The following is a 14,682-nucleotide window of genomic DNA, read 5'->3' as shown; positions in this document are numbered from 1 at the left end:
TGAGAGAAATTAAAGAAGTTGCATCTCCTAAGAAAGTGAAAAATCAAGCCACACAGTGAGAGGAGGTATGGTGATACCCCATGTAGCAAAGGACTCATATTCATAATGACTAATGTGCATACCAATTAGAAAAACATCAACAACCCCATTACAAAATGACAAGAACCTGAACAGGGACTTCACAGAAGAGGATATCCAAGCAGACATATTACCATCATAGTTTCTTAGCATCAAGGCATCAAGATATTGCAAGTTAGGACCTAAGCGAAATACAGTTTCACATCTCTACAATGGATCAAATTTAAAATGAATAATAAATAACTAGCTTTACCAAGTGTGGTTCAAGACTTGCAGCAGCCTGAACTTTTATAAAACACATTGCTGGTCTGAGTGTAAAGTGGTACATCCACATTAGAAAAATATTTGGACACATACACTGAAGTTGAAAGAATGCATATCCTATCATCTTTCACTTTATTCCTAAGTATGCAGTGTAGCTCAATTCACGGATCCGTGCACCTAAAGATAGACTCAAAATATTTATAGTAGTACTTTCCAAACAGCCTGAAACTGAAATACCCAAATATCCACCAGTAAGAGAATAAATAAGTTGTGGTATATTTGTTCAGTGAAATTATTTTCCAAACAATGGGAAAAATCAACTATAGTTACATACAACTATGGGAATCACTTTACAAATATCATATTGAGATAAAGAAGCCAGTGTGTACGATATATTAATTCAAATTTTATAACATTCTGAAGAAAGGCAAATTAATGTCCTATTAAGAGAAGAGGTTACCCTAACAGTTACAATGACTGGCATGGGGTACATGAGAGGCTTTTGGGGAGCTGGTTATGCTGGATGTGTTGATCTGGATGGTGGTTACAGGGGTTTGTTTGTTTTATAAAATTCTACTGGAATAGGCTTATTGTTTGCATAGCTGACTTCAAGTGCAAAAGTTGACCCCACACAGAAAACTTAAGGGAGTCATCCCAGGATTTTCTTTTTAATATGGCTACTATGTTATTTATATACATAATTATTATTTATGTATATAAATTCACTAATAGAACATTTCATGTTAATGGAAATATTGAACCTTTTAAAATATTGTTTATTGGTTTATTATGGTCATATTATTTGAGGAGCGATTCATATTGAAAATGTTCTACTCTAGGATTTTGTTTCCTAAGTATTATATTTTAGTAATTAGTTTTGTTTCTATTTGTTTCCTTTTTTGTTGGTCACACTGCCCTGGATTCACATTTCCACTTTACCCCTTCCTAGCTTTGAGTAAGTGTGGACAAGATGACTGGAGTCTATATAATATACCATTATTTTAGACTCATTGGATGTTCAAGAATGGACACTTCTTTACTACCTACTAAGATAGTTCAGTTATACAGGTTGATTTCAGTCGTTACATACCCTGAGATCATATTTACATTTGAGAGAAAGTATCTTCATAGTAACCCAACAAAACCCAAAGATATGGTACGTAACAGATCATGCAACAAATATTGGGTAGTTTACAGTATTAGTTTTCTTCTCTAGTAAAGTGTATGTGGTCTTGTGTGCATGTATGCATGTCCATGTACTGGGGCGCAACTATTGTTGTAAGCTGGTACTGAATGAACCTTTAAATGGAATATTGGATACATCTTTACATTAATCCCTCTTTAAGTGTGAGTCTCTCTAATTAAGATTTGAATATATAAGGGATTTAAACTGAATTGCATTGTCAAAGTAACTTCCAGATATTCAGTTCCAATAATCTTGAATCAATCCTGTTTGAAATAATTAGACGGAAAAGAAAAACCACCGAGGATTTGGTAATAGAGGTATAATGCAATTTTGTTGGCAGAGTAGAATGAGAGATTTCTGCAAAGAAGACTTACTTAGATTATCAAAGAGGACATGGGAGTTATAAACTCAACACAGAATTTTATTTCCTTCTCTGTTACAATTGGGAGAAAGAGGAGTTGTGTAAAAAAGCTAGAAATATGTATTTAGGACTGTACCAGAAAAAGTCAGTATTTGAGTCACAAATTGGACAAAAACAATACTCAGTAAATGGAGCAACACCTCAAACAAAACAAACTAAAAAGCACACATGCATACACACGTACAAAAACAAAACAAAAAAGCATATAGACAACAGAAGAAACCAAATTTGTAAGCCTCATCAATTAAAAACAAGTAATATTTTATAATAAATTTTAACAGAAAGATGGAAAATGTAATAGCTCTCTTCTCATTACTACTGATTTTTCATTTATAAATAGTCATAGATGTTTTCTTTATTTAGAATGTGACTGTTAAAAGTTTTACATTTAATAAAAATACTATAAGTTAGTGCTCATGTAAATGGCTTGAAAACTTTTTCCCGTGGCATCAAAATTTAACAACCATAAATTACTTAGTTTTAAGGACCTCACCTCTTGATCTGAGGAAAGGCTAATGAGGGTTACTGTAGGTAGGTAGGAAAAGGGTGGAGTGGAGAACTTGCCACACGGTTATGCAGGACTCCACAATTTCCAGACTCACAGAAGATCAATATAATAAATAAGGGAGCTGCACATTTTCTCCCCATTTGGAGAGCGTTTGAAAATGGCATAGCCAGGTAGCATGCTTTTTAGCAGTCAGTTAGGAAAACGAGACAGGGGTCAGTGAAGACTTGAACCAAAGTCACCCTTAGGGGTCATTTTCTCCAGGCAGTTGAAGCCATTTTGAAATATGTCTAAGTCCACAACTTTCTCAGACACAGACAGCACTTTTCTCCCATTCTTGAGAACACTACTATTTAGGCAATAGAAAAGTATGCCTTATGAGCTTTATTTATTCGATACTAAAGCCCCCATCTGACTGAAGTTCCAATTTAATTCTAAATTACTCTGTAAATATGACAGAGGTTTTTAAGGAGTAAAACAGAATGTCTCCTCTTCGTAGTCTGGCTTGCTGAAATTTTCACAATACAACGACAAAAAATTATGACAATTCTGGCGGTTAACTGCTCCCACGATGCCTTTTAGAAGGCAGAAATTTCTTGGTATATACTGGAGGGGGTCAAAAGACTGTTTGAACCAACCCATCAAAACTGTTGCTGTGATAGTGAAAGGGTAACACGAGAATAATATTGTCAAGAGAAAACCTAATATCCCCAGGAGCATTATTTGTACCTGCTGGTATCCATTGGTTAATTATATTCTAAGTTGTTCCTATTTAATAACCTATGGATTGCTAAACCAGCTACGAGCAATTCAGAAATTATCTTATTGATGGGCATAATAGATCTCAAAAAGTTTTATCTTTCACCATGAGAGAGCTGAAATCTGCTGCTGAAATTATTTTCCAAGACTTTCACATTCTCAACAGTTTTAAGTTTCCTAACTTGCTATCTTTTCTATCACATATTCAGTTCCTCCCTTCCTATTTTATAAACCTCCACCATTCCTCTCATCCCTATTCAATTATAAATTCTCTTATTTTGCATTCCCCTGTTGACTGTAATTTAGTGCTCATGGCTTCCACCCTTCTCCTTGTAGAAGGCTCAAGAATTATTTATTGAGCCCCACCAGTATATCTAAATTTGTCAAATCATTTTTTTTTTCTCTTATAGTCTGAAAAGGAGAGGCTGTTTATTTCAATCGATGCCTGCAAAAACAGCTCATGGAAACTAGTTAGAAGCAAATTCCCAAGTAACTTAGACTTGGCAGTATTCCATTACCTTTGATTATAAAAGGGCAAAATTAACGGGCAATTCATGAGGCTCTGTGACAGAGAGGTGACAGGAAGTCACTGCGATTCAAATGGTAGAAGTCAAGGAGTTGTTTACACGAGGTGCCATTTCATTTTTTTTTCCTCCCATCGTATGTGAAAACAGTCTGACTTTTGTGACCATTTGAAACGGGCTTTTCCTTCCAGACCACTGTGTCGCATCTCTTGTGTTTAGAAAATTAATCTTTAATGAATGCTAATCAATTTTCTAATTATAATATCTTTATACTTAATGTTTGTGTATCAGATGAAAGGCAAACATTTTGGGGCCAGTCACAAAGGACATGAATAATTTCCTCAGAAGCTTATCTAATTAATTTTATTGCTCTATAATATCTTTAAAATTTGAACTGCCATCATTTCATTAGTTTAGATAAAAGTGAATCTTCAGCACTTAAATACGACACGTGCAATAATTTCAATCTAATGTAGATAATGGGAACACATTTGGGGTTATTTGGGGGACATGAGGCACTAGTTTTCTTGCTTATTTTATTGTTTTTCTCCCAGTTTTAACACTTTCGAGAAATAATCAGTATATTTCTGAGATACTCATATACTTAGGAAAACCAAACCAAACCAAACCTAACTTTTCTTGCCTGTCTGCTTTATGCTAACATTTTAAAATTGTAAATCTCATCAACAATACTTTAATGGCTTGACCATGATCACATGACATAGCCCATACTCATTAGCATATGACACAAGACTCTTCCTGATTTGGCCTCAACTTTGTGTCCTGGTGTCACCATCAGCTACTTCTTTGGACCCTCTCACCACTGGGGCTACTGATTTATTGGTGATGGCATCCTCTCTGGGCTTCTGGGCCTTTTTGAATGTGGCTAACTCTGTCTGAAAGATTGCTTCACCTTGCTTTACCTAGGGTACTTCTATTCATTATTTAAAGCTAATTCAAAGGTCCTTTCCTCGTTTAAATGTCTCTGCCTCCTGTGTTCTTCTGCAGCATTTTGTAAAGGAATATTTTGCAGGATAGATGAAGATATAAACTAACCATACTGTAGCTGCGGGGGTACTGTGGATTCCTTGCTTATAACTTTGCTTATAACTGGGAATACAAATGAAATTATTTACTAGAATACTAAAGAATGATGAAAGAATAAATGAATGAATGACAAAAATCTCACGAGGGAGTTATGAGCTTTTTAAACCTCTTTGAGCTTTTGTTATGTTGAAGAACGAATTCAAATAAGCATGTACAACTAAATTAATTTCACATATCCTTGTTTCTCATGGCAGGAACAGGTTTGGGAGAATATCATCCTATTCAATCACAAATGTCCTAGCTTTTGGGAAGAGGAACTATCGTGGCTTAAATGGTGGCCCCCCAAAAGATATGTCCAGGTCCTAACCCCAGGAACCCACGCATGTGCTATTTGGAAAAAGGGTATTTGCAGATGTGATTAAGTTAGAGATTGTAAAACGACATCATGCTAGATTACCTGGGTAGGATCTAGTAACAAGTGTTTTTATTACAGACAGAAAAGTAGAGGATGCGCTAAGGGGAAGAAATATGCCTGTGAAGACTGAGACAGACTGGAGCTCTTCAGTCACAAAGAACTCCTTATCTCCTCTGTTTCTACCAACTAGCAAAAATGTCCACTATTTTGAGATCATCACTGGGCTTCAACTTTGCCACATTCCTTTAAAAGGCTATCAGCTCTTTCTAAAAGATTCAGAGCTGTCTGCTTTATGGTTCACCCTCCTTCCCATCGCCAGACCGAAGGACTGAGCCATGGCTCTGAAACTTCTTTCCTGGGAACATTTCCTAATAACATTTAGGAGTGGAGGGTCCTGGGGGGGGGGGGTAGAGGGTGTGTGTGTGTGTGTGTGTGTGTGTGTGTGTGTGTGTGTCAGTCAGGGGGTGGGGGGTGGAGAGCAGTAGCCTTGAGTCTTCTTGGTTCACTTCTCTCAGCATGAAACCTCTCTTTATGAGCCATGGCAAAGAAGATCAGGGCCCAGGATTCTCAGGGATGCCTTGTTCAATGTAGAACTGCGTCCCACAAGTAGGGACTTGGTGGAAGAAGGTAAGCCCCACCTGCAGTTGCCCAAAACTTAGTCTCAGCAACAGGGATCTGAGCAGGAAGAGAAATGCTAACATTCTGTCCTTCCTGGATATAGAGCCCTTGACTAGCAGCTTTGGGGAGAGGGAGCCCTGTGTTAGTCAGAGGGTATTTCTCATCTTCCTGACCTCTAAGAGTAGGGGGAGTAAGCTAGTGTTGTTTCAAATGCCACAGACTATCTTACCAACGTCTTGTAGATTTTCTTGAATAAATGTTTTTATTGGCTATATGCCCTTAGGACCTTTTCCAAAGAACTTAAAATATACACCCTTCTTTTTTTTACCAGTTTTTCTGGGAAATGGGATGGGGTTGCTCCTCATGCTGGCATGCCACAAGTCAAAAAGGAACCAAAACAAACAAACAAACAAAAACAAAACAAAAATCCCCAGGGGCGCCTGGGTGGCTCAGTCGTTAGTTAAGTGCCTGCCTTCAGCTCAGGGCATGATCCCAGAGTCCTGGGATCGAGCCCCACATCAGGCTCCTCCGCTGGGAGCCTGCTTCTTCCTCTCCCACTCCCCCTGCTCGTGTTCCCTCTCTCACTAGCTCTCTCTCTCTGTCAAATAAATAAATCCTTAAAAACGAAAACAAAAACAAAAAAAAACTCAATTGTTTGTTAAAAAGGCTTTTGAGAATAGATGTAGTTTGTGCTGAATCTTAAAGGCTAACAAGGAATTCAACAGTTATAAAGAGAAGGGATTATGCTACATTGTTAGTTAGGGTGCAGTATGTTTTATGGAGCCACTAAGGCTACAGAAATTCTGTCTTGTCATAATCCACTAGCATATCCTTTTTCAGTGCCAGGGTACATAGTTTAGGTTTTCTTTATCTTCTTTCAATCAGACATACTGTAAGCTACTAAATTAAAAGGAAACACCTAAAAATATATCCAATTTATCTAATGTAAGAAGTAATTAATTTAGCAAATTTGGGCAATTAAATTTAAATAAATGTAAAAAATACACCAAATTTCAGTAAACATAATACACAATGCACACACTGTGAGATTCTTTTTAGTTATGAGCAGATTCCAATTGAGTTCTGAGTTTTCCACAGGCCAAAACAAAGAAGAAACTATTATCATTTACAAAATGCCCACTGCCCATTAGATTAAGATATCACTGACTTGCGGAAGTGCTAGGACAGATCAAGTATCGTGATTGGATACCTCTGTCGTTCAGGATCTTCTAACAGTATGAAGTGACAGATCCTCATCCCACATTACTTCTAACCAAAAAATAACCAGAATGATGCTATTCCAACGTTCTGAGCCCTGGAATAAATATCACCTTATCCCTGACACTACATATCAGGAAAGGTATACTACTTTAATGTTGAGAGTTAGCCCAATAAATAGCTCATGGAGCTTTTATCTTTTGTGCTGGAGTCTTACCACCCGTTGGCCATCTGCATATAAGAGATAATTGCTTTTTCTTTTTTTTTTCAATGCTGAGATCAGGAGAAGAGAGGAGAACACAGGATTTAGCATAAATATCCCTTGCCAAACTAATGAGAAAAAAAAAATCTGTGTATGCATGTTTTCCTGTCAGGTATGTGTGCAGCCGAAGAGGGAAAACAAAGGGTATCAGTTGGTAGACTTGACCCCAGCAACCATTGCCTGTGAATCTGACTCAATAAGGTTAGCATTTTCTTTACTTCCCAAGGAGCAAAATCATGTTTAAGGAGAACAGCTTTCCCTTGTACTTTTTCAAAGACGGTGCACTTAGTTTTCACTGTCTATTCTGTATATGTGGCTTATTAAGCCCATGTTGATCGTTGGCTATTTGTTAATTGAAGGGTAGAGAGATGGAAGACAAAAACCTAATAGAAGGCTCCTATAATCATTTATATACACAAGAGTTGGTCTAGGATGTGGAACAGAGAAAATGGATGTTATATAAATAATTTATCAATAGTTTGTAGAGTTGAGATACAGAGAATTATTAAATGAAATGAACAGTTAAAGGGACTCTGCTTGGGGAAAATAGTACCATGAGTAAAAAATATGGACTTTAAATTGTCAGTCTCTCAAAGAGGCTTACAGATTTTTAGTGCAATTCTGAGAATGTTAAAGATACATCCATTTTGGCATTTGATATTTGGACTCAAACTTCAAATAGTGGGAACTCATGAGATCAGTATTTATAAGAAACCTGGATGTGTTCTTGAAGAAATGGCAATGATTAGTTACCTTAAACAGATATATTTTGTTTTGAACTTCATCGATACTATAATATGCAAAGGTCTCATGTGTGGGAGGCCAAAGCTACACCTGGGGGTTAATTTTTAACTGAATAGTATTGGTAAAGGCATATGTTCCTGTGAATGTCAGTCTCTCCACCTAAAATAGGAGAATTACATCGAACTGAATGTGATTCATAGTTCCATAGAGCTGTAATTCACATAGGATTGAATGAGACATACTTATGTAACTATCCCTCCGCATAGACTACACAGTAGGCCTGGTGCTCATCATAAGGACAGTTACAAGGAGCACAAGCTAAAATGCCCTGGACTATGTGCCTAACACTATCTGAGCACTATCATGTTCTCTCCTATTTTTACCAAGTCTGGAAATAAAGTTCTTCTGTTTCAGTTTTCTCTGGAATAAAAGGAGGTTAAGTCACTTGTTCAAGATCACGTGGGGAGTAGAAGCTAAGCTGGGACCCCCAGCATTGCTGTTTAGTGCAAACACTATATTCCCTTTCCTCTCTAGCAGCTGTTATTCAGCTCATGGTCCGGATAGAGAAGAGGTGTCAATCTTTAAGGATATAATTGCACTTTATTTCAAATACCTTACACCTTATTTTTCCACCTTACACAAGTGGGTAAAGCATAAAATATAAGCTCCTTGTCTTAGGATCTTGTCATTTCTTTTAAACTTCCCTTTCCATTGAAACTAGAGAGGTCCATGGTTCCTCTCTGAATGAAGAATAAATTCATTTATTAGAGATAAGATAGTAAAAGAAAAGGGATTTATCAGGTGAGACATGTAAGGCCATTGGCTTGATTTTGGCGAAGTGAGGTTATGTTCCATGACTGAGGTGGTAGGAATTCCACAGGGTAATATTCATTCATCCAGAGTTAATCAGATTAGGATACTGGAGAGTAGCCATGCTAGTTAACTAAATTCAGATCTTGTAGCATTGCCAGTGGGTTTAACCAACTATAAATTTATAACATGGCTATGATTATTTAGTGTGTGCTTTAGAAGTATGTTCCTATTTCAGAAAAAAATTAGTGTTTGAAGGTTTTAGAGCTCTGAATTTAATCAATTATCACAAAGATCACTTTGATACATCAAATGCAAGTCTGTTTCTTCACATTCAAAAGCCACACACTTCCCCCCTCTTGGCTTACATATAAATATTCAGTGCCACAGATACACAAGTAAAGAATTGGCCATCACCAATGCATTCTGTATAATTTACAAGAGATCAAAAGATTATTACATGGTACAAAGTGTATTGCATATATTACAAATGAAAAATCATCACATGGCCGAAGTCACCGGTGTATTAGAGCACCGGATTTCTGTGCATGTGTGTGTGTGTGTGTGTGTGTGTGTGTGTGTGTGTAACTTTTAAAATTTAAGGACTTAAGGATTAAGGATTTCGTATTAAATTCTCTGCTGTTGGAACTGACCTGGAAAAATGAGAAGATTATTATCTGTTTACACTGATGAAAATCTTTATGAAAATGACAATATTAAAATGACTTAGGCTTATCTTATCCAAAAAGATCCCAAGGTCAATTTTTGATAAAAAATAGAAGTCACAAAGGCATGATTCCCCATTCTTTAGTATTATCTTTATCATTGTTAAGGAAACTGTCTCCACCAGTGATTTGGTTCTGGCCTTTTCCTGGGTTTTGGATGTTCATCTTTAACATATGGCCAGTCAAATACGGTAATAGCAGAAAAATGGCTTGAGTGCTACCCAAGCTAAACAAAGAGATAAATCTTTGTTGCACAGGGCATTTTTTTTTTATTTTGTATAATGGATTTTATCATTAAAATAACGCTTTCTTCATCAAGGAAACCTCTAAGTTTTTCAGAGATGGTCTTTGTCAAGCTAAGCTCCAGCAAATGGTGTTTGAAATTCTAATTTATACTTAAGCCGTCAAGCACGTGCTGTTTTTTTTCTCCTACTGAATGGTCAGTTTCCATCATCACTATGTTGAAAACACCCTAATGAAGGGAAGTTGAAACAGACACACATGCTTTCAAGAAGAAAGTTGAGTTGCACGTTAAAAATGAAGTACCCTCAATGCTGATGTTATTTTTTCCTTCCCATAGGGAACCACAGTCAGATATCACGAGTGCCTGTTGCTATTAAAGTGCTGGATGTCAATGACAACGCCCCTGAATTCGCATCCGAATATGAGGCATTTTTATGTGAAAATGGAAAACCCGGCCAAGTAAATATCTCCATGTTGTTAATGCTGAATATGTTTGTATACAACTGTCTCATATTTGATTAACCTGCATTAGAGTGAGCATCTCATCATTTACTGTCTGCAAAGTCACAGGCAGGGAACAGAGAAGGAGGGTTTTTTTTTTTTTTTTTTGAGAGGTTAATTCTCTCTACTTAGGACCAAAAGGGTTCCCCAAGTGGAATAACCTTCTGTGCCATAAACCTGGAGCCAAATAAGGATCTTAAAGTATCTCAGGCTATGGCTACAATAGGGAGGTCTTAGAGAGACGGGGACAAAAATTTTAACCTTCTTATGACAGGAAGCTAGAGGAAAGCTCATGGGGCGGGCGTATTTGTTTCCTACCAACCATAAGAACAACACTTAAGAGCGGAACCCAGGAAGACCAGTGGTAGAAAGTGAATTTTGCAATCTGTAAAAATGTAGCTATATTTAGATCAACATAGGATGAAAAATGTGTTTTAGACGTGCAAGTAAAGCATCTGAAAATTGTGTATTGATGAAACTTTTTTTTTTAACCTGTCTTATGTAGTGTAGATAGGGACAATGAAGATAGACAAAAATAGAGAAATAGGAAGGAAGGAAGGAAGGAAGGAAGGAAGGAAGGAAGGAAGGAAGGAAGGAAGGAAGGAAGGAAAAAGGAGGGAGGGAGGAAGAGAGAAGGACAAAAAAGAGACAAAACGTGCTCTACTCTGAATGTCAAAATGGAAATAGTCTATGTAAAGTTCTAAAAACACAAATGTAATAGATTTATTTTAACAAGGTGCCAAAGTACTGTATGTTTAAGAAATTTATCGTTTTTCAACTTCCTAATTTATTTCTGGATGGTGACATTTTAATTTAAATAAACAGCAGCTGACAGCATGACACTGGAGTTGTTAATCCAACTATTCTTGGGCCTCATGTGGGTGTTAGGAATTAAACTTACTATTTGCCGAGTAGCTTACCTGACAAGAGTCAGATTTTTTTCACCTACAGAAAGGAATAGCACCGTAGCCCTATACTTTTATTTCATTATTACAAAAGATCAGTGTGTTACCCTGTGAAACAGTGGAGATGTTCCCCTAGACAACTCTCCTATACCAGAATGATTAGCCTCATTTTCATCTCCCAAAATAAGACAAAAATACACGTGCGTGCACACACACAAACACACACACACACACACACACACACCAAGTAAAGCTAAAATTCTAGCAATAAAACTAATTTCAAATACCTAGGTGTGATAAATATATCAAAAATATTCACTTTTAGCAATGATACTCTTAAAAATATTCTAACATTAACCTAAATGTTTCCTAATTTCATCATGTGGAATTGCCCTCTATCATATCTTTTGAACATTTTCATTTGTAAATCTTTTGAGGGTAGAGTGTATGTGTATATTTATGTGTGTATATGGCAGTAATTATCATTTAGCTAAATTGGCAGATCAAGTTGGCACAGAGAGTTTGATCAGAATTTACATAGTTTAGTTTTAAGGATATGGTTGTGTGGACCAGATTGTTCCTGGGGTAATGTAGCCAATCACAGACTTATAAGCCAGACGTTTCTGATCACACAGAATATGTCAAATGCTTTAGAATTAAAAAAAAACAGAAAACAAAAACATTTTCATGCAGAACTCATCACACAAGTTCAGAGAGTCAATGGCATTGATATTTCAAAAATCCCACATTGGCTTCACTTGTGATATTGACATATGCATGCCTTTGGACCTCCAGGATCCTGGAGGTTTACCCTGTGGATTTTGACTGTTTCCAAGGTTTTAATGATTCCTCAGCAGTTCTTATCCTCAGAAAAAAAAAAAATGCATTGTTTCATCATCTTTCCTCTGCGAGATCAAAATAAAAAAAAAAGCAGTTGATTCTTTGTTTTATGATTTTTGCATATCAAAATGAATGACTCATTCTGTGAAGAAATGTTTATGTTGTGTATCTGTCCACTGCCACTACCTTATCCTCAAGTGAATCTGTTTAGGTATGTTTATCAGAGTTCGTATTTACATAAAGAGATCAGGTTTTTGACTGTTCACATCAGCTTTGGACATATGACTGACTGGTTGATACACAGGAAGTTGTTCAAACAGCTCCTGAATTCCTTGCATCTTTTGTGCTAGTCAGAACTCATGTGTGATTCATTACACCATTCCTAGTTCACTTTTAATGGTTCAAGGATCTCATTTTTATATTTAACATTTTCCAAAATTCATATTTGTTATCAACACCAAATAGTGTTTATGTAAGTTCAACACAGATGCACTTTCAATCATCTCTCATAACACCACAAACCACTTAACTCACTTTGAAATCAGAATATTCATTATAAGGTGATCACACACTCATGAAAAACAAATGTCAATAACGGCATTAGCACTAAATTCATAGTTACATCAGTATTTTCAGCCATTAATGTCTGCTTTAAAACAGCCTCAGGGAAAGGAATATAGAGGACTCTGAAATGTCTGGTTTGCCTGGAAGGTACGGATTTAAGGCTGAACTCAAAGGGGATCAGCTTCCTGAGAAACGAGGCAGCTGGAGATCATTAGTAATAATCAAGGCCAAGACACTAAAAAACCCAGTGTGTAAAAACCTTCTGGACTGAGAACACCTCTAGAAAGAGGTTTTTAAAACATCGAACAAAATGAAAACCAGTATCAACATAAACACAGAGAATTTTACTGTGCATGACTAGTCTTTTCCAATGAACTGGACGCATTTAAACAAAGAGTCAAATAATAAATACAAATTTTAACAAGGAAAGAAGCACGCCACTTTCCTCTTCTCTAAACGTAGACCTCTGGTACATGACCCATCTGTGCTAAAATTGTCATAGGTTCATTTTGAACGTAGAATTGGAATTCCTATCTGCTTCTCCCACCTTTTCATTATTGTGAAGTGAAAGATGACATTTTCTGGAATTTCTTAAAAGAGTAACAACCACCTATGACAAAAATAGTTCATAGTCCATATTATACAAAGTCAATGTGAATCGCTTTTCACTAGAATCACTTGAAATTATCCCTCCATTACCTAATTAAATGTTAGTATGGTATTTGCTATTGCTAGTTACTTCTATTTAAAAAATAAAAAATTTCCCAGTAGGTAATTTATCTCAAGTCAAAAGTTTTAAGGTCTCTTTAGTCTCCAACTCAATCACGGCATGATATAATCATCGACAGATTACTCAACCCTCAGTTTAAAAGGAGGAATAGGAAAAGATTCTTTCCACAGACTCTTCTCTAATGGCCAAGACAGAAATGACGTTATGGATTAAAGATTTCAAAATTAGCAAAATATGTAACTGACAGTTCATGTGTCTAATAGGATGGTAGGTTTGGGTCAGTCAGTAAATATTTATTAAACACAAACTATGTGCCAGGACTTGATGAGACACTGGGGCTTTAGTGGCAAACAACACCCTAAACAACAGTCTTTTTCCCTTCTAGAGTTTTCTCTCTGGCAAACACGTAATAAAATTAGAAATGATAGAATTGCAAGAACATACCTCAAATCCTCTGGGCAGAAAGGAGGCTGAAGAGCTGAAGGGAAATGGAGCTTTCTTACTGAAAAGACCTCTTAAGATAGGACCCGTTCCACCAGAGCCAGGAAACATCTATCAAGAGCTGAAAAGGAGTCAGCTGGGGATAAACCAGGTTCTCTCTGAAGAGAATGATAACCTGGCTGGACGGGTGGAAGAACAGGTAACAGCTGTGGAGAAACCAGTATCTTCCTTCATTAAGCTTGACAATAGCACACTCAGAACCAAACACGAAAGAAAAATAGAGAATTCTAGTGATCAGTGTTGGCCAGAGGGCCTTCCATCTCTCTGTTCTACCTCTTGTCCCCTCAATTGGGTCCTTCTAGGATTTTGTTTCAGATGCTAACCCCTTGCTTATGATACATACATAATTAGGATGATTTCCTCCAGATGGTTCATTGATGCAAAGACTACACTGAAAATGTTGTATTTCCAGGTGTGCATCAAGGTCTCTTATTTAGTCCCAGAGAATATTTTATTGTTTGAAAACTAGTTAGATGACAGACTGCATCAGCTCTTTTCTCCTTCAGGAAGGAACGTCCCCTTTTACTATAAATGAATCCAGTGGCATGTAATTGGAGCTTCGTCACCCTTTATATAAGTTGAGGATTGCTATTTGGCATCAAGTTAATTATGTCTGGGCTAAAAAAAAAACCGCTCTGGTTTACCCCTTTTAATCCCATTTGTCACTGACCAGTACTGTAGCAATATGATGCTTGCTTATCCTAGGAATAGTATCAGTCCAAAAAAAAAAAAAAAAAAAAGCAAAGAAAGAAAGAAAATAACAAATAACATCCTATATTTCTAGATATGTATCTAGCCAATGCTTGGCATGTAATGAATATT

General features: G+C 36.6%; 1 protein-coding gene across 3 annotated transcripts in view; it reads left to right on the top strand.

The window, feature by feature from the left end:
- Window positions 1-14,682, top strand: part of CDH8 (cadherin 8) — a 354,935-nt gene that overhangs the window by 278,222 nt on the left and 62,031 nt on the right. For all 3 annotated transcript variants that reach the window (XM_087870475.1, XM_087870474.1, XM_045806927.2), the window contains one exon: window positions 10,157-10,278. In XM_087870475.1, the coding sequence (XP_087726601.1) occupies window positions 10,157-10,278 (122 nt within the window). The remainder of the gene's footprint in view (window positions 1-10,156; window positions 10,279-14,682) is intronic.

This window comes from Ursus americanus, chromosome 21 (assembly GCF_024610735.1).
Source record: "Ursus americanus isolate L20-20 chromosome 21, mUrsAme1.1.p, whole genome shotgun sequence".
Lineage (NCBI taxonomy): Eukaryota > Metazoa > Chordata > Mammalia > Carnivora > Ursidae > Ursus > Ursus americanus.
The sequence above is the reverse complement of the archived record's forward strand: the minus strand, read 5'-3'. Positions and strand labels throughout refer to the sequence as shown.